The 22,409-nt window shown below is 42.0% G+C and overlaps 1 protein-coding gene across 4 annotated transcripts in view; it reads left to right on the top strand.

Moving 5' to 3' along the window:
• Window positions 1-22,409, top strand: part of CDH17 (cadherin 17) — a 112,026-nt gene that overhangs the window by 56,898 nt on the left and 32,719 nt on the right. For 2 of the 4 annotated variants that reach the window (XM_054498674.2, XM_054498673.2), the window contains exons 4-11: window positions 6,703-6,837; window positions 7,745-7,883; window positions 10,141-10,299; window positions 10,405-10,604; window positions 13,390-13,521; window positions 13,823-13,973; window positions 18,399-18,614; window positions 22,200-22,276. In XM_054498674.2, coding sequence (XP_054354649.2) covers window positions 6,703-6,837; window positions 7,745-7,883; window positions 10,141-10,299; window positions 10,405-10,604; window positions 13,390-13,521; window positions 13,823-13,973; window positions 18,399-18,614; window positions 22,200-22,276 — 1,209 coding nt within the window. Of the gene's footprint in view, window positions 1-6,702; window positions 6,838-7,744; window positions 7,884-10,140; window positions 10,300-10,404; window positions 10,605-13,389; window positions 13,522-13,822; window positions 13,974-18,398; window positions 18,615-22,199; window positions 22,277-22,409 lie in introns of those variants that run through there. The other 2 variants (XM_063668985.1, XM_054498675.2) reach the window with 2 other exon arrangements.

Raw genomic sequence — 22,409 nt, 5'->3', positions numbered from 1 at the left:
TACACACTGCTTTGAATGCATCCCAGAGATTCTGGTATGTTGTGTCTTGGTTCTCGTTGGTTTCAAAGAACATCTTTATTTCTGCCTTCATTTCGTTATGTACCCAGTAGTCATTCAGGAGCAGGTTGTTCAGTTTCCATGTAGTTGAGCAGTTTTGAGTGAGATTCTTAATCCTGAGTTCTAGCTTGATTGCACTGTGATCTGAGAGATAGTTTGTTATAATTTCTGTTCTTTTACATTTATTGAGGAGAGCTTTACTTCCAAGTATATGGTCAGTTTTGGAATAGGTGTGGTGTGGTGCTGAAAAAAATGTATATTCTGTTGATTTGGGGTGGAGAGTTCTGTAGATGTCTATTAGGTCCACTTGGTGCAGAGCTGAGTTCAATTCCTGGGTATCCTTGTTGACTTTCTGTCTCGTTGATCTGTCTAATGTTGATAGTGGGGTGTTAAAGTCTCCCATTATTAATGTGTGGGAGTCTAAGTCTCTTTGTAGGTCACTCAGGACTTGCTTTATGAATCTGGGTGCTCCTGTATTGGGTGCATATATATTTAGGATAGTTAGCTCTTCTTGTTGAATTAATCCCTTTACCATTATGTAATGGCCTTCTTTGTCTCTTTTGATCTTTGTTGGTTTAAAGTCTGTTTTATCAGAGACTAGGATTGCAACCCCTGCCTTTTTTTGTTTTCCATTCGCTTGGTAGATCTTCCTCCATCCTTTTATTCTGAGCCTATGTGTGTCTCTGCATGTGAGATGGGTTTCCTGAATACAGCACACTGATAGGTCTTGAGTCTTTATCCAATTTGCCAGTCTGTGTCTTTTAATTGGAGCATTTAGTCCATTTACATTTAAAGTTAATATTATTATGTGTGAATCTGATCCTGTCATTATGATGTTAGCTGGTTATTTTGCTCGTTAGTTGATGCAGTCTCTTCCTAGTCTCGATGGTCTTTACATTTCGGTATGATTTTGCAGTGGCTGGTACTTGTTGTGCCTTTCCATGTTTAGCGCTTCCTTCAGGAGCTCTTTTAGGGCAGGCCTGGTGGTGACAAAATCTCTCAGCATTTGCTTGTCTGTAAAGTATTTTATTTCTCCTTCACTTATGAAGCTTAGTTTGGCAGGATATGAAATTCTGGGTTGAAAATTCTTTTCTTTAAGAATGTTGAATATTGGCCCCCACTCTCTTCTGGCTTGTAGGGTTTCTGCCGAGAGATCCGCTGTTAGTCTGATGGGCTTCCCTTTGATGGTAACCCGACCTTTCTCTCTGGCTGCCCTTAACATTTCTTCCTTCATTTCAACTTTGGTGAATCTGACAATTATGTGTCTTGGAGTTGCTCTTCTCGAGGAGTATCTTTGTGGCGTTCTCTGTATTTCCTGAATCTGAATGTTGGCCTGCCTTGCTAGATTGGGGAAGTTCTCCTGGATAATAACCTGCAGAGTGTTTTCCAACTTGTTTCCATTCTCCCCGTCACTTTCAGGTACACCAATCAGACGTAGATTTGGTCTTTTCACATAGTCCCACATTTCTTGGAGGCTTTGCTCATTTCTTTTTATTCTTTTTTCTCTGAACTTCCCTTCTCGCTTCATTTCATTCATTTCATCTTCCAGGGCTGATACCCTTTCTTCCATTTGACCGCATCGGCTCCTGAGGCTTCTGCATTCTTCACGTAGTTCTCGAGCCTTGGTTTTCTGCTCCATCAGCTCCTTTAAGCAGTTCTCTGTATTGGTTATTCTAGTTATACATTCTTCTAAATTTTTTTCAAAGTTTTCAACTTCTTTGCCTTTGGTTTGAATATCCTCTCGTAGCTCGGAGTAATTTGATCGTCTGAAGCCTTCTTCTCTCAGCTCGTCAAAGTCATTCTCCGTCCAGCTTTGTTCCGTTGCTGGTGAGGAACTGCATTCCTTCGGAGGAGGAGAGGTACTCTGCTTTTTAGAGTTTCCAGTTTTTCTGCTCTGTTTTTTCCCCATCTTTGTGGTTTTATCTACTTTTGGTCTTTGATGATGGTGATGTGCAGATGGGTTTTTTGGTGTGGATGTCCTTTCTGTTAGTTTTCCTTCTAACAGACCGGACCCTCAGCTGCAGGTCTGTTGGAGTACCTGGCCGGCCGTGTGAGGTGTCAGTCTGCCCCTGCTGGGGGGTGCCTCCCAGTTAGGCTGCTCAGGGGTCAGGGGTCAGGGACCCACTTGAGGAGGCAGTCAGCCCGTTCTCAGATCTCCAGCTGCGTGCTGGGAGAACCACTGCTCTCCTCAAAGCTGTCAGACAGGGACATTTAAGTCTGCAGAGGTTACTGCTGTCTTTTTGTTTGTCTGTGCCCTGCCCCCAGAGGTGGAGCCTACAGAGGCAGGCAGGCCTCCTTGAGCTGTGGTGGGCTCCACCCAGTTCAAGCTTCCAGGCTGCTTTGTTTACCTAAGCGAGCCTGGGCAATGGCGGGCGCCCCTCCCCCAGCCTAGCTGCCGACTTGCTGTTTGATCTCAGACTGCTGTGCTAGCAATCAGTGAGACTCCGTGGGCGTAGGACCCTCTGAGCCAGGTGTGGGCTATACTCTCCTGGGGCACCGTTTCCTAAGCCCATGGGAAAAGCACAGTATTCGGGTGGGAGTGGCCCGATTTTCCAGGTGCCGTCTGTCACCCCTGGAAAAGGAACTCCCTGACCCCTTGCGCTTCCCGAGTGAGGCAATGCCTCGCCCCTGCTTCGGCTGGCGCACGGTGCACTCACCCACTGACCTGCGCCCACTGTCTGGCACTCCCTAGTGAGATGAACACAGTACCTCAGATGGAAATGCAGAAATCACCCGTCTTCTGCGTCGCTCGCGCTGGGAGCTGTAGACCGGAGCTGTTCCTATTCGGCCATCTTGGCTCCTCCCTCTTCCCTTTTGATTTCTTCTTTGACCTTTGGTTTTTAGAGTATACTGTTATTTTACATATTAGTGATTTTCCCAAATTTCCTTATATTGTTTTTAATTGTATTCAATTGTCAAATACTTTGTATAACTTCAATCCCTTTAAATTTATTGAGACTTGCTTATGGTCTAACATATAACCTCTCCTGGAGAATGTTCCATGTGATTGGCTTTTGTTGGATGGAGTGTTGGGTGTTTGTTAGCTTCTAATTGGTTTATGGTACTGTTCAAGTCTTCTGTTTCCTTATTGATTTTCTATTCTATGATTTAAAGTAAAGTCTTGAAATCTTCAATTATTACTGTTGAATTATTTAATTTCCTTTCCATTCTGTCAGCTTTTCTTTCATGTGTTTTGAGGTCCATTGTTAGGTGCATATATGTTTATAATTGCTATGGTTTCTTGATGGATTGACCCTTATTCATTATAGAATATCCCTTTTTTTCTCTGAAAATTTTGTTTTAAAGTCTGTTTTGTCTGTTAGTAGTATAGGTTAATTTTATCCTCGTTTTGAAGGATAGTTTTGTTGGATTTACAGTTCTTACTTGGCCACTCTTTTTCTTTCAGTACTTTTTTGTTTGTTTGTTTGCTTGCTTTTGTTCGAGACGGAGTCTCACTCTGGAAGTCTCACTCTGTCCTCCAGGCTGGAGTGCAGTGGCACAATCTCGGCTCACTGCAAGCTCCGCCTCCTGGGTTCACGCTATTCTCCTGCCTCAGCCTCCCAAGTAGCTGGGACTACAGATGCCCACTACCACGCCCCGCTAATTTTTTGTATTTTTAGTAGAGATGGGGTTTCACCATGTTAGCCAGGATGGTCTCGATCTCCTGACCTCGTGACTGTCCACCTCAGCCTCCCAAAGTGCTGGGATTTACAGGCGTGAGCCACTGCTCCCGGCCTCTTTTAGCACTTTGAATGTGTCATTCCACTGCCTTCTGATCTCCATGGAAAATCAGCTGTTAATTTTATTGAGGATCCTTTACATGTGATGAGTCTATGCACTTTTAAGATTCTCTATCTTTCAAATGTTTATGATGTGACTAGGTTTGGATTTCTTTGAGTTTATTCTATTTGGAGTTCATAGTGATTGTTGGATATATAGATTCATGTTTTTCTTAAATTTGTGAAGTTTTGGGTCATTCTGTCTTCAAATAATCTTTTTTCCCCCTTTTTCCTTTCCTTCTGGAACTTTTATTATGTATGTGTTTGTCTGCTTGATGGTGTTTCACTGGTCTCTGGGAATCTATTCATTTTTGTTCATTTTTTTCTTTCAGTAATCTCTATTAATCTATTTTCAAGTTCACAAATTCTTTCTACTGCTAGCTCAAATCTGCTTTTGAACACCTTCTTATGAATTTTTCCTTTCAGTTATCGTCCTTGTCAACTGTAGAATTTCTATTTTAAAAATTTCTATTTTTAATCAATATTCTATATCTGATGAGACATAATTCTTTAGAGATGATTTCCTTTAGTTTTTGAATCTATCTAAAATAGATTTTTAAAAATCTTTAGTAAATCCAACATCTGGGCTTCCTCAGGGACAGTTTCTATTGACTTTTTAATATTTTTGTACATTTCATAATTTGTTGAAAACCGAACATTTTAAATAATGTGATGTGGCAACTCTAGAAATCATATATCTTTCTTTTCCTGGAGTTGGTTGTTGATATTGTTTGTTTGCTTAGTGACTTTCTGCAATGAATTCTGTAAAGTCTGTGTTCTTTGTCATGTCTGGCCACTGAAGTCTCTGCTCAGTTAGCTTAGTGGTCAGCTAATGACTAGATAGAGATTTCCTTAAATACCTTAAGCCAGTAAGTCTCCTGGTGTTTACCAAGGGACTCTGTGTGCATGTTGGGACACAACCTTCAACTATGTGGCAGGCAGTTTACAACTCTGCCTTTGCCTTCACTTTCTGCTTATGCAGAGCCTCCAAGTCAGCCAGAGGTGAGGGATTAGGGCCTTCTCAGGTCTTTCCCAGGCATGCACACAGCCCTGCTCATGAGAGTGGCCTTGTAGATTGCCAGGAATATATTAGAGATTTTCAAAGCCCCTTATGGACATCTCATTTCCCAGCTTTCCCTTTTAAGTGTTTTGGTCAGCTGCTTCTTTGCTTCAACTCTTATCACAGCCTCAGGCAGCTGCAATGTTGAACAATTGCTAATGGTTGTTTTCAACAAATGCCCCAGGGGAAAAATTGTGTGTAGTGTGTGAATTCTGAGTCAGGTCAAATGAAGATAAGCGTTGTAAGTAGATGTTCCCAGGGAAATGCCAACAGGATAGATAACGATAGTTCTCTGGTGATGGAGCTTTTGGGAAGCTACAAACGCTTCTCACCCTCTCCGTGGTACTGTGGTGTGAGGCTGTTGGTGCCTCACACACTGTGGTGTGAAGTAGCTTTCAAGGCTACTGCAGATCTTAGGGAAAGGACCATGGGATTAGGGTGCATTAAAACACCACAAATCTTAGTTATGTTGTTTTTTTTTTAATAAACATTCCTTGGATTTTGCAAGCATCTGGTTAATTTCCCCTATTCTGAAAAAGATGATATTTACAATTTTTGCCAGTGTTCTCATTGCTTTTATGGAGGAGCAGTTTTCTGCAGGCCCTTACTCCACCTTTCTCACTGATGTCCAGGTCTTTTTCTTAAAACACAAAATAGCAACATGTTCATTTATTATATAAACACTATAATATCAACAAGCAAACATGCACAAAAACTTTTTAACTTATAATCTTACCCATTTAACACATCAACTGTTCTTATATTTTAAATTCCATTTCTTACCTACTGACATGAATTCTTTTGGTACTGTAACAGTCTAGATTTACTCTCAAATTTACTTCTGTTACTTTACATCGTTGTTTCTTATGTTTCTTCATAATTTGTAGAATGAACATTTTAATGATTAATATTCTGTCAAGTTCATGTGCCATAATAATTTCACTGTCCCTTTTTTTGACCATTTAGGAGTTTTCAACCTTACTGGTATTATAAATAAAGTTACTTTCACTACAAGCATGTACTTGTTTGAAAAAATATTTCCTTAGGGTAAATTCTGTATAGTAGTGTTTGCTATCAAAGGGTACAAACATTTTATGTCTCAATTTATTTCCAAAAGGATTATAGGAATTTATATTTCCGTCAACAATGTTTCTTTATATCCACCCTAACTTTGATATTGCTTTTAATTTAATAAAAATATATAAAAGTATACTAAAACTTAAGGTTGAACAACTTTTATGTTTTCTTAGTTTTATGTGAATTTTCTGTTGTTGTGGTCTTAAAAGTGATATAGCCATATCGATGAATATGGTGGTCGGTATTTTCTTCACTTCTGAAAAAGTAATAGATTATCATATAGCATTTGCATTAAGTTAAAGCCACTTATAAATTGTTTTCCTTAACATTAACATGTCTATTAATCTTTGTCACAATTTTTAGAAGTGCTAAATGACATATTTTATCCTAGCGAGAAAGCTACCCTTTTAATGCTTCTTAGAAGCTAGTAATATCATAGATTTCAGATATTACCAAAAAGTCTCTTGTAACCCCAGCTATAATTTAAAGCATCAATGACTTTTGTTGATGTATTGAATAATAGTATACAGTTTCTTGAGGAAAATGTATGTTAAATGTTACACAGCTATTGTGCAAACAAACTTTTAGAAGGTACCACTTTAAAAGTTGAGGATTTCTTATTTAGTAATTGAACGAATGAAAATTTTACCTGAAATTGGTGACTTTCTACAAATTCCACAACATTGTTTTTTCCCTTACAACCTAATCTGTTTTTTGCTTTTTCCCCAGTTTAAGGCCAATCCTCCTGCTGTGACTTTTGAACTAACTGGGGAGACAGACAACATATTTATGATAGGACGGGAGGGACTTCTGTATCACACCAGAGCCTTGGACAGGGAAACAAGATCTACTCACAATCTCCAGGTAAATTGATACCAGGTGAAGGGATCTAACTCCAACCTCTCTGAGCACCCTTTGTTCTGGAAGTATGGCTGGCACCTTCCTTCCTTGCATAGAATCCAGTTACAGCTTTCCTTACATTAATGGCATGATTTGCAATCCTCATATGTCCATTTCTTACCAACTACAGAGGGGTGTGGCAAACATATCCTTTTCCTTAGGCTTTTTAACCAGAGTAACCCCACTTACATTGCCAGGACCCTCTGATGGCATTACTTATCCAAGTAAGACCATGCTTAGGTACTTGGATCAAAAGTCAGCACATCTCTGATACTTCAATGGTATCTGCCTGTGGCTGTTGCATTGGCTTGGGACCCATGAAGAAGGCTGCATCAGTGCTGGGATGGAGCTCCTTTGGGAGCTGGAAGAAGCAAAGGGAACCAGTAGCCAGAAGCTGACTAAAAAGACCCTTCTCCCTCTCTTTCTCCTTTAGTTTTCACCGTTGGTATCTGAATACCTAGGAAAGGCAGAGAGCTTACTATGGAAAAAAGAGTGAGGTAAAAGTTTTCTGTCTGGTACTTCTGCTGCAGGCCTTGCAGGCTGACCGCCATAATGGCTCTGGAAGAGAACACAACACTTTCACATTCTCAGGGGTCACAGTGCTCTTGTTTCATGGACTCCAGCCATCCAGAACAGACGCATGTTCAGTGTCCAGAACACCCTGCTGATAGAAAGTCACCATCATGATTAGCCAGGCTTAACTGATATAACCCCTATTTTAGCATTTCCCAATTTGGGCTTTTGTGAGTTCTTTCTCTCCTACAGTCACCAGGCCATTGGTTCTTTGAGTTCTAATTTCCTTCAAGTGATTTTTGGGCATGTGACATGAAGTTCAGTCTCACCAACGTGGTTTCCTTTTCCTCAACATCAGGTTGCAGCCCTGGATGCTAATGGAATTATAGTGGAGGGTCCAGTCCCCATCACCATAGAAGTGAAGGACATCAACGACAATCGACCCATGTTTCTCCAGTCAAAGTATGAAGGCTCAGTAAGGCAGAACTCTCGCCCAGGTAACAAGCAGGGGCCAGAGATATTTATGGAAAGATGGAAGGGTGTCAGGTGGAAGGGGCAGACTTGTGTGGCTAATAGCTGCAGCTGTCACTCAATAAGCACTATCTTACCTACACTTCACACTGATTTGGGAGTTGTTTCACTATCTGTATTGCTCCAGAGCATGGTCTGTCAACGCAGCACTACAGATTGACATCTTGGGTCTGATAATTCTTTTTTTGGTCAGAGGCTATTCTGTGCCTTGTAGGATGATTGGCAGCATCCCCCTGACTTCTATCCACTATGTGTCCCCCTGCCAAGTTGTGACAATAAAAATATCTCCAGGCATTGCCAAATATCCTCTGGTGGGTGGAGGGCACAAAATCCCAGCACTTGGGGAGGCTGAGGTGGGAGGATCACTTGAGCCAGGAGTTTGAGATCAGCCTGGGCAACAAAGTGAGATCCTGTCTCTACAAAAAATAATAAAGTTTGCTAGGCATGGTGGTGCATGCCTGTAGCCCTAGCTACTTGGGAGGCTGAGGTGGTACAATCACTTGATCCCAGGAGATTGAGGCTGCAGTAAGTCATGATCACACTATTGCACTCAGTCTGGGCAACAGAGTGAGATTCTGTCTCAAAAATTACCCCCAGTTGAAAAACACTTTTCTAGGGTGATCTTGAAGATATCTCAAAGCTCTAGAACACTCTAGAAAGGTGAGCTTACTCCCCTGTATCTTCTCAGGAACCTCCATTGATATTGTCGCTGGTGGTTTCCAGCTCTTTTCTTCTCTTACATCCCATCTATGGCTCAGCCCTTCTCTATGCTGCATTGACCTTCTACCTTTCACTTCCACAAAAGCCCTTCATTAAGGCCTTCATTAAGGCATGAGTGTGTCCAGCAGGCACCTAGGAAGGAGCGTCACCTCCTAAAAGTTGCACACAACATAAATGAATATTAGACTTCAGAATTCTCAGAAATATGGTTATATCTATCAACATTTACTGTATTAGAAATTTTAAAGATATTCATTTAAAATAATACTAATCAAGACTTGGGGCCATTTGCATCATCCCACCATCAAGCTTCTTCCTTCTCTTTCTTCAGTGCCTGCCTCCGAGAATTCCAGGAAAAAATTCACTTCACTTTATTATGCGGAGTGATGCCCCTGTCCCTGAAGCTGCATACCAAAGACTCACACAGACTCTGCTAAATGTGTAGCCTGCAGGCCGTACCTTTTCTCTCTTCACTAATAGAATCTGCTAGAGAAATGGCTCTCAAACTTTTTGGTTTCAGGACTTGTATATTCTCTTAAAATTTACTGAGGACTCCAGAGTACTTTTAGACACGTGGGTTATATCCAGTGGTGTCCTGGTAAAGGCTTAACAGCTATTTTTCTAGGGGAACAAAGCTCTGATTTGTAGAATTTTCCAATTTTCATGTTACAAATACTCCTACCATGGCCTATTTCAAGTGACCATTGGTATTAATAATTGACACCCAAAATTTCTGAAAATTCAACAACTGAGTCTCATGAGCTGTCTCTAGTACATCACTGGTTATATCTATCAACATTTTACTGTATTAGAAATTTTTAAAAATTATTAATTCATTTAAAATAACACTAATCAACATGTTTTAATGAAAAATAATTGATTTTAAAGACAAAAATAGTAAGAAAAATGGCATTGTGTTAATCTTTGCAAATCTCTTTAATGTCTGGATTAATAGAAAACGCTTGGATTCTCATGTCTGTTTCTACATTCATTTTCTTGCCATGTGCTAGTCTGGTTGAAGTATATGAAGGAAAATTAGCCTCACACAGATATGCAGTTGGACAAGAGAGGAATATTTTAATAGTATTTTCAGATAACTGGACATTCTTTAGTACTATACCCAAACTCAATAAATTGTGGTTTCTTAAAGGTTAGTTGCAAAGTGAAATCAATATTAATGCCATATTTTCCATTCTTTTACACTAAAATTCATTAAATTATCTTGTACTTTAAATGGGTCTTTTACACATACATGACCTTTAGCTTTACAGACCACTTGAACAGTTTCAGGGACCCTTAGAGGTTCTTGGACCAGACCTTGAGAAACCTTATTTTAGGGAAGGGGGGGAGTGGGATAAATATTTATTTCCCCACTGGTGTGAATTGTCATACCTTTCCCTATTATATCTCCACTTTTTAGATGGAAAAAGTAGCTATGGTTGGTTTGGGTTTCAATTAATATCTTTTTTATTTTTTTTTTTCTGGGTACGTTTTGTTAAACAGGAAAGCCCTTCTTATACGTCAACGCCACAGACCTGGATGATCCGGCCACTCCCAATGGCCAGCTTTATTACCAGATCGTCATCCAGCTTCCCATGATCAACAATGTCATGTACTTTCAGATCAACAACAAAACGGGAGCCATCTCTCTTACCCGAGAAGGTATGTTCAGGGGTGCCCTGGTAGGACTGTCTCGGTCAGAAAAAGGGAGTTTGGTCTGTCTCTTCCAGAGACGCTTCCTATTCCCTTCTCCCCTACTTCTCACAGGATCTCAGGAATTGAATCCTGCTAAGAATCCTTCCTATAATCTGGTGATCTCAGTGAAGGACATGGGAGGCTGGAGTGAGAATTCCTTCAGTGATACCACATCTGTGGATATTATAGTGACAGAGAATATTTGGAAAGCACCAAAACCTGTGGAGATGGTGGAAAACTCAACTGATCCTCACCCCATCAAAATCACTCAGGTAGTACCCAAGCCCAAGTAACACTGAAAGCCAACTAGATAAATGGCTTCACTTTGTAGAGACCCACCCTCACGGTCTTCACTGATACACTTATTAGATACATTTTTGCATAGCATGATTATAAAGCAAATTATATAGCCTCTGGCCCCGAGTCGCTGGACTTGACCATGCATCATGGGCAGGAAACTTGGATGCAGATATTATGTTAGGCTGTTTTTGCATTGCTATAAAGAAATACCTGAGGTGGGTAATTCGTGAAGAAAAGTTTAATTGGCGCATGGTTTTGCAGGCTGTTCAAGCATGGCTCCAGCATCTGCTTCTGTTGAAGGCCTTGGGAAAATTACGATCATGGCAGAAGGCAAAGGGGGAGCAGGAGCATCATACGACGACAGTGGGAGCAAGAGTTAGGTGGGAGGTGCCACACACGTTTAAGCACCAGGTCTCATGTGAACTCAGAGTGAGAACTCACTTACCACCAAGGGCATGGCGCTAAGCCATTCATGAGGGATCTGCCCCCATGATCCCACCTCCCACTGGGCCTCACCTCCAATACCGGGGATTACATTTCAACATGAGATTTGGAGGGGACAAACATCCAAACTACATCAGATATATACTTTTGCTTTCAGAGAGAACTTCACTCACCCTCACCTTAAAAGTAGACAGCAGTGATGTTTGTTGTTCCGTGTTAGCAGTGTGGGATATGGCTGCCCTGCATTGGGTCATTTATGGTGCACTATGTATGGACATGGTTTGATTTGGGGGTTGCAAATAGTTTTGAAAGGCTGCTGCTTCTTATTGTGGAAAAAATCTTGACCCAATAGACTTGCCCCATCTTAGGCTGAGGGACAGAGATAGGACTGGCTAGGGGTAAAAGGATCATAGTAGGGAACCTTTCCACTTGGAAACTCCCTCACCCCTGGCATTCTGTCTCCTGTGTGTGCCTCTCCCCTCCGTTCAGATGCTCCTACTTCCCCACCTCCGTGGCATGTGCTCTTACCCTGGGCCCCCTCCTACCTTAGCTCCTAGAAATTCACTCTGGACTCCACCCAGATTTGATATTTTCTGGAAGCCCCAGAAATTCCTCCACATGAAAGCTGTGGGTTAGTGGGAGATCCCTGGATTTGGAAGCAGATGAACAAAATCATATTCCTGTTCCATCACTTGAATGACTGATCATAAACAAATCATTTAACTATTCTGAGCCCCAATGTCTCATCAATAAAATAGGGATAATACTTCAGTGTTTTGTGAAGATTAACTGAGACAGTATCTGTAAAAGTAGATAAAAATATTAGATATTAAAAGATATTATGAAGAAGTACTAGTCTGTAGTTCCCCTAATTTTTTTTTAATGCTACTATTGTTAAGGGGCCCTGGAGTGGCCTATCCCATCATATTTATTGGGATGGGCCCAGGGACATTTATTTATTGAATGTTGAATTAATGAACTTCAACTTCAGGAGGGAAAAAAAAGGAAGAACAGCAGGAAGAATTCTGATTTCCCAGTTAGAAAGAAAGCATGTCAGCACTCATTACCATCAGAATTTCTGATTGGGGGCCTAGACTAAATTCTTCATAGCTATTATTGAGGTTACTCCCATAGGGATTTGTAAATGCTGCAAAGAACTCATGCTTAGTTGCCTTGGGGCTGCCAAGGAAAAATTCTAGAGTGCCTACCCAATTTTCAGGCCTGGAAAAAATGCTCTGGGTGTTCTGAAACCCGAAAGGAGGGAGGGAGAAAGAGAGAGGGGGAGAGGGGGAGGGAGGAGGAGGAGAGGGGGAGGGGGGAGGGGGAGATGGGAAGACGGGAAGACGAACTCAGACTGAATTTTTAGAACACAAGAAGAGCCCACTTTAGAACCAAGAAGGTAGTCTGCATGGACAATGGGTGATGCTTAAATAATTAGCAAGGGACAAAGTTGCTGCTGTGATACCTTCCCAGGCTGCTCTGAGAATAGTTTATTGTGGAAATTTCAACTAGCAGTAGGACCTTGGGCAAATCGCTTAAATTTTTTGTGCCCTAGTTTCTTCATTATAAAATAGAGATAACAGTAGTCTATACTTCAGAGGACTGTTTGGAGATTAAATGAGATAACACATAAATATGTTTAGAATTCTGTCTGGCGTGTGGCAAACTCAGTAAACATTATTAATATATCAGACCAGGCTCTGTCTATATAGCAAGTAGACTGGTCTTACTTGTGTTATTTTTTATTTTTGCCAGGTTGTTTACAAACAACCCTAGGAGTTGGCAGTTATTCTCATCCCTGAAGTCTCTGAGGCTAAATATTTAGGAAAGGAATGTCGTTATTTTTGTATCATTTGTCTTACTTAATGGCATGGAGAAGACTTCAGAGTGGCTCCTATTGCCCCTGTTCGTCTTCATTAGTGAGTGTTAGATGCTCACCATACATTGTGGCTTAGTCCTCAGACACTGCCAGCTACAAAGTACATTTTGTTTCTTAAATGGATGGTTCGTGAATAGAAAGCTTTCACAGTCAGACTTCCAAAAGAAAGCAACCCAGAAACCCTGTAGAGGGTTTGTGAGGAATTGCTTTAGAGAGGAAACATTTCCTGGTGTGCTTTTTTCAAGCAATATAACTTGGTAGGGGGAAACAGGCTTATTTTAGGTTAAAAGTGAAAAACGTAATTCAGTTGTTACAAGAAACCAAAAACATACAAGGTTGTCAGAGATTTCAAATTGAGAATTAGAAAATTATTTCCTTTCCAGTTCTCTCAGTCCAAATGTAGCTTTCCTCACAACTGACTTTGGGCCCTGTAGGTGCAGTGGAATGATCCTGGTGCACAATATTCCTTAGTTGACAAAGAGAAGCTGCCAAGATTCCCATTTTCAATTGACCAGGAAGGAAATATTTACGTGACTCAGCCCTTGGACCGAGAAGAAAAGGATGCAGTGAGTAAAAGAGAAGAGTTTCACAGGCAACAAGACAAAGTCCTATGCCCATCTACAGTTGAGAGCAAAATGGATTTTACTTTAAAGAAAAAACACATTTCAGACTCCAGCATGTTATTGGTTTTCAAAGACATGATAATTTTCACATAATTCTGACCCATCTCATTTTTTTAAAATTTTCCAATTCTAAGTGAATTAAAAATAAGGGAGTAAATGACATAGAAATGAAACAGCGGTTTTCTCTGATTTTGGCAGAGGGTGGTGGGTGAGTCTTGTCTTAACTCTGACTTTCCTGTTGTAGTATGTTTTTTATGCAGTTGCAAAGGATGAGTATGGAAAACCACTTTCATATCCGCTGGAAATTCATGTAAAAGTTAAAGACATTAATGATAATCCACCTACATGTCCATCACCAGTAACCGTATTTGAGGTCCAGGAGAATGAACGACTGGGTAAGAAATGAGAGCTGCCTAATGCTGTGTAACTGCCCTCCATTTCTCTCCTCTGCTGGGTAAAAGGTGAGCAGGAGACCGTACTGGGAGTCAGTAATCCATGTCTTCCACAGTATAGAGGTTGACTGTACCTTGGGAGTCACTTAAGGACCGTATTTGGGATCAAACAGTATCTGGATAGTATTCTTAAACTGGGGCTTTTATAGCTACCATTACCGCTACTATCATTATCACTATTATTATCACCCTTACCACTATCATTAGTATCACAGCCACCTACACTAGTATCTTATATACATGTATATAGGGATATCTCATTTGCAGGATTTCCCCATATGTTATTTGACCTCTCATAATCTCATTAAAGAGATAATCTCATCACATTTGCCAAAGAATTTAAACATTTACACCCAAAGTCAGACACCCTGCAATAAGTAAGCAATACCAATGGAAGTTGACTTTTGACCCTTGGGCCCCCCTCTCTAAGAAGCTGATAATATAATTCAAGAGGCTGCTAGATGAAGTCAAATCCCATCTGTTTTTATCATTTTTGCTTCGTCTTACTATGTTTTCTTTTACTGTGTCCTGTGATAGCTTTTTAGTTTTTGTATAGGAACAGCTACTATAAGAACATTATAATTTCTGGGAGTTTTATGGCTTCTCTGGGTTTGGGACAATGCTTGTCTATTTCCCCCTTGGCAGTGAGCCCCTTGACTGAGCAGACTGGCATTTCTTGAACTGTTTTGTTCTGTTGTGCTATGTACGTTTCAGAGGCTTACAAGTGTAGCAGCCTCATGACTATCATTTCTAGAGCTTTGCTGCCCTTGTGGACAGATCCTCCTATGCTTTGTGGATGGGCTCACATTTTTTTTTTCGTCCCTCCATTCCTCACCAGACACACCTCTGACAGAGTGGGTGCCTTCCTGGAGGCTTGGTGGGTGCTGCTGGAGCGGCTTGCTCACACTGCTCATTATTTTTCTTCTTGCTATCAGGTGTCGTGTGGGCTGCCTTTTGTCAGTGTGTCCTGTGTCACTGTGTTCTGTGCAGGTCCTCTCTGTTTCATTTTTTTCAACTCTTGCCACAACAGGAAGAGTTAATGCCAGCTTGAAGGATTTCAGTTCATTATAAGGAAGAATCTTCTCACAGTCACAATTGTGTAACAATAGCCAACAAACACGTGTGCCATCACCTTCTTGGGAAATCTGGGATGGTCTGTGACACTGAATAAAGGTGGAAAATGTTTGACAACTTTCTTGACCTGGACATGACACTTCAAGCCTCTTTTACATTGGGCCAAACATATAGTCCATTTGTTACCTATTTCTGCAAAACAGATTGCCCTAAAGCTTGGCAGCTTAAAACAACAAGCATGTATTATGTCACAGTTTCTGTGAGTCGGGAATCTGGGTGAAGTTCAGCTGGGTACCTCTAATTCAGAGAGTTCTGAGACAGAGGGAAAGAGTATACGGCAAAGCAGGAAAGGACAGGCATCAGTCTTTCTATGACCTAATCTTGGAAGTGATACCATCACTTTTGCCATGAGAAACAAGTTGCTAGGCCCAGCCTGCACTCAACAGGATGGGGTTATGAAAAAGCGCAAATATCAGGAGATGGGGGTTGCTGGGAGCCCTTTTAGAGGCGCCTACCTCTTCTGGGAAGAGGGTAGTGCTGGTTTTCTGAGACCGAAGAAGTCATTGTTGGTAGAATAAATTTTGAAGGGGCTCAGCTTGCTATTTGCCTCTCTAAAGGTGAGAATTTATTTTGTAAAAATATTTCAGAGTCTTTAGTGGACCAAGAATTCTTATAAATCAGCTGAGCATATTCTATGTATGTAAACTGAAAGGGGTACAAGACAATGCTCCTGCCTTGTGGGGACTTACTGTCTAGCCCAGCTGATAGGACATGAGTAGGTGGAAATATTCACAAATAAAACCTTGATAAAATACTGAATTAGGCCAGGTGCAGTGGCTCATGCCTGTAATCCCACCCAGCACTTTGGGAGGCCAAGATGAGCAGATCACTTGAGGCCAGGAGTTCGAGACCAGCCTGGCCAACATGGCGAAACCCTGTCTCTACTGAAAAAAAAAAAAAAAAAAAAAAAAATTACAAAAATTACCCAGGTGTGGTGGTGCATGCCTGTAATCCCAACTACTTGAGAGGCTTAGGCATCAGAATTGCTTGGACCCGGGAGGTAGAGATTGCAGTGAGCCGAGATCATGACACTGTGCTCCATCCAGCCCAGACAACAGAGTGAGACTTCATCTCAAAAAAAAAAAAAAAAAAAAAATTCCCCAGTGTATTTACATTCTCCTGTTTTGTATCTTGTGGGACTCGTGTCCCCAAGTCTTAGTGTCCCCAAGTCTTAGCAACACTAACATTTATTCTTGAATCCCACTTGCCACCAAGTCTTATGTATTCATACAGAAAATTTAGACTCTCATAAAAGCCCCACCTCCCTAAGTATTTCTGCATATTTCCAAGAGATGCTACGTATACTCCTGTATCAGTTTGAGCTCCACTTGTTCCAGGCCTCAGTCACTCAGAGACATGGTTTTCCTTTCACTTCTGACTGATCCACAAGGTCCTCTGCTCCCAGCGAGGGGTGTCCTCTGATGCCAGCAGTCCTCATGGTGCCTCTGGCAGCATGGAGGTTTCCTGTGAGTGAGAGGAGGACAGTGTCCTCAGTTTCTTGCTCACTTGCTGAGGGGATAGGGCTATAGAGGGCTGCTGAGACACCAAAGGACCACAGAATTTAGTAAGACACTCTTTCATCCCAGCACACAGATACTTTTCTTGCAAGGGCATATGCATGCCATATGCACTAGAAACATATTCTCTTCTGCCCTATTCCTTCTGATGGTCCCTGCATGCAGCCCATGAGACACATCTGCATGTGTCCAGCTCTACTGTAGACATAACACAGGTACTTTCTTTTTCCTCCCCCAACCCAAAGCCAAAAAACCTCTAAATTTCCATATATGTCAGTGGATGCAAACTGTGTCAGCGGATGGGGGAGGGGGTGTAACTCCACAAATGGGATGAATTCAAGTTTGAGCTCCTACGTGGGATTCTTGCTACATATAAAGAGACCTACAATTCCCACCTCCCAGAGTAGGATGGTCTGGAACCTGTTAGAACTTGCCCAGAGCCGGGTGCAGAACTGAGTCATAGCCACTGGTTTGTAGAACTCCCTGGACTGAAACCCTCACAGGAATAACATATTTAGGACCACAAAGTACAGCAAGGTGGAGAGGATCCTGCCTGGTCCCTGCCCTGTGTTATCTTCGGAGTAGAGTCAGTTTCTGCAATTGTTCCATGAAGTTGCTTAGAGGCAATATAGGGTTGGCTTCTCTTTGTTTAGTGATACCATTTGCCATGTGTATTAGTGTCCTAGGGCTACAGCAACAAATCACCACCAATTTGGTGACTTAAAACAACAGAAATCTGCTCTCTCCTAGTCCTGGAGGCTGGAAGTCTGAAATCAAGGTGCTTGCAGGGCAGTGTTCCCTCCAGAGTCTCAAGGGGAGAATCTTTCCTTGCCTCTTTCGGCTTCTGTTGGCATCTGATGTTCCCTGGCTACTTGTGGCAGCCTATCTCCAACTTCTGCCTTCCTCCTCCAGATCATTTCCTCCTCTGTGTGCATCTCTGTGTTTCCCTTCTTATAGGTGCACCTGTCACTGAATTTAGGGCTGCCTCTAAATCCAGGATGATTTCATCTCCAGAGCCTTAACTAGTGACATCTGTGAAGGTCCTATTTGCAAATGAGTCCCATGCTCAGGTTCTGGTAGACATGAAGTTTTGGGAGGGAGCACTAGGTGTTACAGGCTGAATGTGTCCCCCGTGCCCCCCAAATTATATGTTGAGGTCATAACCCTCTGTTCTAGGCTACATCTTCCCCCTCCCCCAGATTCATAGGGTGAAGTTCTAACCCCTAGTACCTCAGAACGTGACTATATTTGGAGATAAGGTTTTTAAAGAGGTAATGAAAGTAAAATGTCCTTACAGTGGGCCCTAATCCAGTATGACTGGTATCCTTATAAGAGGAAATGTGGACATAGGGAGGTTTAGAAGGAAGGTGCTGTGAAGGCACCAGAAGGAAAAGACAGCCACTCACAAGCCCAGGAGAAGCCTCGGAAGAAACCAACCCCGGCAACACCTTGATCGCAGACTTCTGACCTCCAGAACTGTGAAAAAATTAAGTCTCTGTTGTTTAATCCATGATACTTAATGACAGCCCTGGCTGACAAATACACTATTCAACCCATTACATGATAGGATGAGAAGAACCAAAATAAATCTAAGAACGTTTGTCTGCTATCCAAAGTTATTCATGGTGTTTTCTAGGAATGTGATTATTTTAGTGACTATTTTAATAGATTACGTGGAGCCTGTAATGGTGGGTTTTCCTTCTTTCCTTCCTCATAGGTAACAGTATTGGGACCCTTACTGCACATGACAGGGATGAAGAAAATACTGCCAACAGTTTTTTAAACTACAGCATTGTGGAGCAAACTCCCAAACTTCCCATGGATGGACTCTTCCTAATCCAAACCTATGCTGGAATGTTACAGTTAGCTAAACAGTCCTTGAAGAAGCAAGATACTCCTCAGTACAACTTAACGATAGAGGTGTCTGACAAAGGTTAGTATCCCATCCACCGTCTTGAGTACAAATCATTGTTTTCCTTCTAGCTATGACTTATTTTCCTGCTCTAATGTCTGGTATGTTATAGAATGATGCCATTTAAACATTCTTTGCTTCCTTTGTGAAACACACCTAACACAGAGATAGCTGGTTGAACAGTGTAAAGGCCTGAGCTGCAGCTCAGGCACCATTGTTGTATTGGTCTGGGTCCTACGAGAAGCAGATGCCAAAAGGAGATTAAATGTACAAGGATTTTATTGGGGGGAGACTGTGAGAAAAAGTTATGGAAGGGCACAAAGAAGGCTGGGAAAGTCATCAGACTGAAATACAAGCCTGATGCCTGATGCTGAGTGAAGTGGAGATGGAGAAGGAAGGCTGGTGGGAATGTCCTAGACTAGAACATTCTGAGGAAAGCTTGGCACAGCTGTTGGGGAGTCTAAAGGGGGCTGTCAAAGGAATTCATTGTCTTTGAAAATGAGCTTTGCAATTGCTGCTTTTCTCAGTCACTGGCTGTGGACAGTCCAGGGGAGGTGAGGTCTCAGTGTGAATGTGGTAATAGATTCCAGAGCACAGCAGTGGGGCTGCCGTCAATTAACATCCCTGTTGTTGGAGGTCTGCCAGGCACATTCTGCAGACCATAATCACAAACAGGAAAATGAATTGTATTTCCCAATTCTTGCTTTCAGACTGAAAGGACTCTACTGTAGGAAAGTGGAGGAGAAGCACATCTTTCGGGAAGTTCTGTCTTACCCTAACAGCTTCTAGTTGGCCATTTGACAGTATCAGGAGACATTCTTCCCTATATAATTGCAGAGCAAGTGGTTCTTAATCTCTGTTGGGTCACAGGAAACTTTGAGAATCTGATAAAAACTATGCATTCTCAATCAACTGCACATATTGTTAAACAAATGTGCACAGACACACAAAATACCTGGATTCAAAGAGAGACTCATTTCAAGGGCACTCAGCCTCCTAGAAGGTCCTTTGAGTTAATGTGTACTAATCTTCGATTACCATATAATTCAGTAATTGTTCTGCTGGCAGGCACGGATGACACAGGTATGGAGAACAAACAAGAAACGTTTCACACTGTGCTTCATGTTTCTGTCCCTTACAGGGATATTGAGATACTAGGCAGAAGCCAGGTTTAGTAGGGCCCTAATGCGGAATGTTTGAAACCCAGTAATTTGACAAATATTAAGGCCCTAATATTTGTCTAGCATTATTGTAAGAGACAGAACAGATGTAAGTATAATAAGTCTTCCCTATCCATGATGAGCTAACAATTTCACACTATCAGCAGTCCATTCTTTCAGCAGTTATTCTGCATTTACCTATTTGAGGCACCATGCAAGGTACTGGGGAGACATAGATGATTCTGCCCTCAGGGAGCACTCATTCTGGTAGAGGAGATGGACACGTGAGTCAGTAAATTGCAAGGAACCGCACAAGGTAGCCCATGAAGGAAATAAGTGACTCTGGAGGGACAGAATAGGTACAGCTTTCTGGAAGAGGTGTTTCTGAACTGGGCTGTGAAGGATGAATATGACAAGTTACAAAATCATGTAGGGCTTATGGAAGAGTGGGAATCCATGTGGAAATACATGAGGACCTGGAGCAATTTGAAGATAGAGTTTAAAGTGGGAATCAGATTACAAATTGTTTATTTGCATGAGTACGTCTATAGAAAATATGGACCAGATTATAAAATATATTAAAATACACATGTGTGTTGATATAACTAAAAATTCAACTGTGCGCTACAGAAAACTAGAGACTAGGCTATAATTAACACAGTTTTACATAAAACCAGGGAAGGCCTTTTACCCAGAAAGGCCCAGTGCTGGCCAAACGAGGTATGTGCAGAGCAGTGAGCCAGTGGGTTCTGGGTCTGGGACCACTCCAGTCTTCAGCCATTCTTGTTGTCTACAAACGTTCTGAGGACCAGCCTTAACTTCAATCAATATCCGCTTGGTTGTAATTGGATTGTTAATAGATTCCGTCCTTGGGATCATGTCCAGTGCATTGAGCACCAGCTCTAGGGTTAAACTACCTGGGAATATTAGTCAGGATCCCAGCAGGAAGTGGAGGCTCCCCTCAAAGAGTTTAAAGAAGGGATTGTTTGCAAAGGTTGTGGGCAGGGTTAAGGGAAACCAACAGGAGGTGTGAAGCACAGTGAGCAGGATTTTCTGCCCTAAAACCCGAAGGAGCCAGGGAGGGGAGCATCCCCCAAAGGAGCAAGGCTGAGCCTGTCACTAGAAGAGGGCTGTTGGCAATGGGGGCGTGACACCCCCAGTTACACTCTTCCTGTCCTCCCTCCAGTCTCTTCCCAGGCCTCCCAGTGGCAGAACCCAACTGTTACCCTCAGGGTGAGGATGTACATTGATGCAGTTCATAAGGTCAGCCCCTTGGGCTGCAGAGCACAGACAGAGGAATGGATGGTTGCTGCAGATAGCAAAGGGAGCCTCTTGGTTTGAATCCTGGCTCCATCACTAGTTAGTTGTGTGACCCTGGTCAGGTTACCTGAACTTCTCTATTCCCTGGCTTCCTCATCTGTTAATTAAGTGGGAATGACAGTAGCACCTACATCATGAAGTTATCATGAAGACGAATGAGTAACTTGGGTAAACAATACAGTTGCTGGTATATAGAGGTCGCTAACAATTGTATTATGATGAAAACATCTGTTCTGTTATTCACATTTTACAGATAAATTGAGTGAGGCACCCAAGCTCTCACATACATGCTAAGTGGCAGAGCCAGAGTCCAAACAGTGAATTCCAAGCCCAGAGTCTTAACCGTTATACAGTGCAGTGCACCATGGTTAGAACAACAGCAACCCAACAAAGAACCTGTCATTTTATTTCTTGTTCTCTCTCCCCCAGGCATCCTGTCCCCACCTGCACTCCACACACATCTGGAATCTAGCTGAAGCTGCTGTGTGCCTAGGTCTTGGAATTGTGAAACCCATCCCTGAAAGCCTGGGTGATTTCTCCAGGGTTCCAGGAGCTACCTCTGTCCCCACCTTGCTTCCTGAAGGCTGGGTAGCCAGACTCTTGTGAACAGGCCAATGGTGCCAGTTCCTCCCTTATTTAGAGAGAAGAGAGCAGGCCCTTGAACCTCCCCATCATAGTAGTCAGAGCAGATGTAGTTTGGATGTGTTCAGAGAAGGAGAGACGGCCACTGGGATGCTCACAGAAGGCTTTCTGGAAGGATAGTTTTGCTCTGGACTTTGAAGATTACATAAGTTTCACTAGTCAGAAAAACACTGCTTCACAAAAGGAAGCCATCCTGCTCAGGAACAAACCTTACCTAACTTTACTTAGGAGGACAGCAGGTAGACAGCAATGAAAAACCTAGAAAAATCTCTCTTAGATCTGTCTTTAGCCACCTTGCCCCACACTTGGTGACCACTTGGGTACAGGTGGGAAGTAGAGAACCCACTCTCTGCACAAATTGCATGTCAATTGCAAAATTGTGGCTATGGCTGTCACTTCACTTCCAAGTATTTTCTTGCAGATTTCTGATATTAATGCATGGTTTTCAGTGAAAATTTCTATGACATATGACTTTGGTTTTCAGATTTCAAGACCTTTTGTTTTGTGCAAATCAACGTTATTGATATCAATGATCAGATCCCCATCTTTGAAAAATCAGATGTGAGTAGTTGTCATTATTTGTTTTTTCTTTACTTTGTTCATTTTACTTGACCCTTTCTTCTGGGATAAAGACACAGACAGTAGCTAGGAAAAGTGCCAGACTTAACAGGTAACCTTGGTCAGTGCACCAATA

This window comes from Pongo pygmaeus, chromosome 7 (genome assembly GCF_028885625.2).
Source record: "Pongo pygmaeus isolate AG05252 chromosome 7, NHGRI_mPonPyg2-v2.0_pri, whole genome shotgun sequence".
Lineage (NCBI taxonomy): Eukaryota > Metazoa > Chordata > Mammalia > Primates > Hominidae > Pongo > Pongo pygmaeus.
This window is presented reverse-complemented; position numbering and strand designations above follow the sequence as displayed.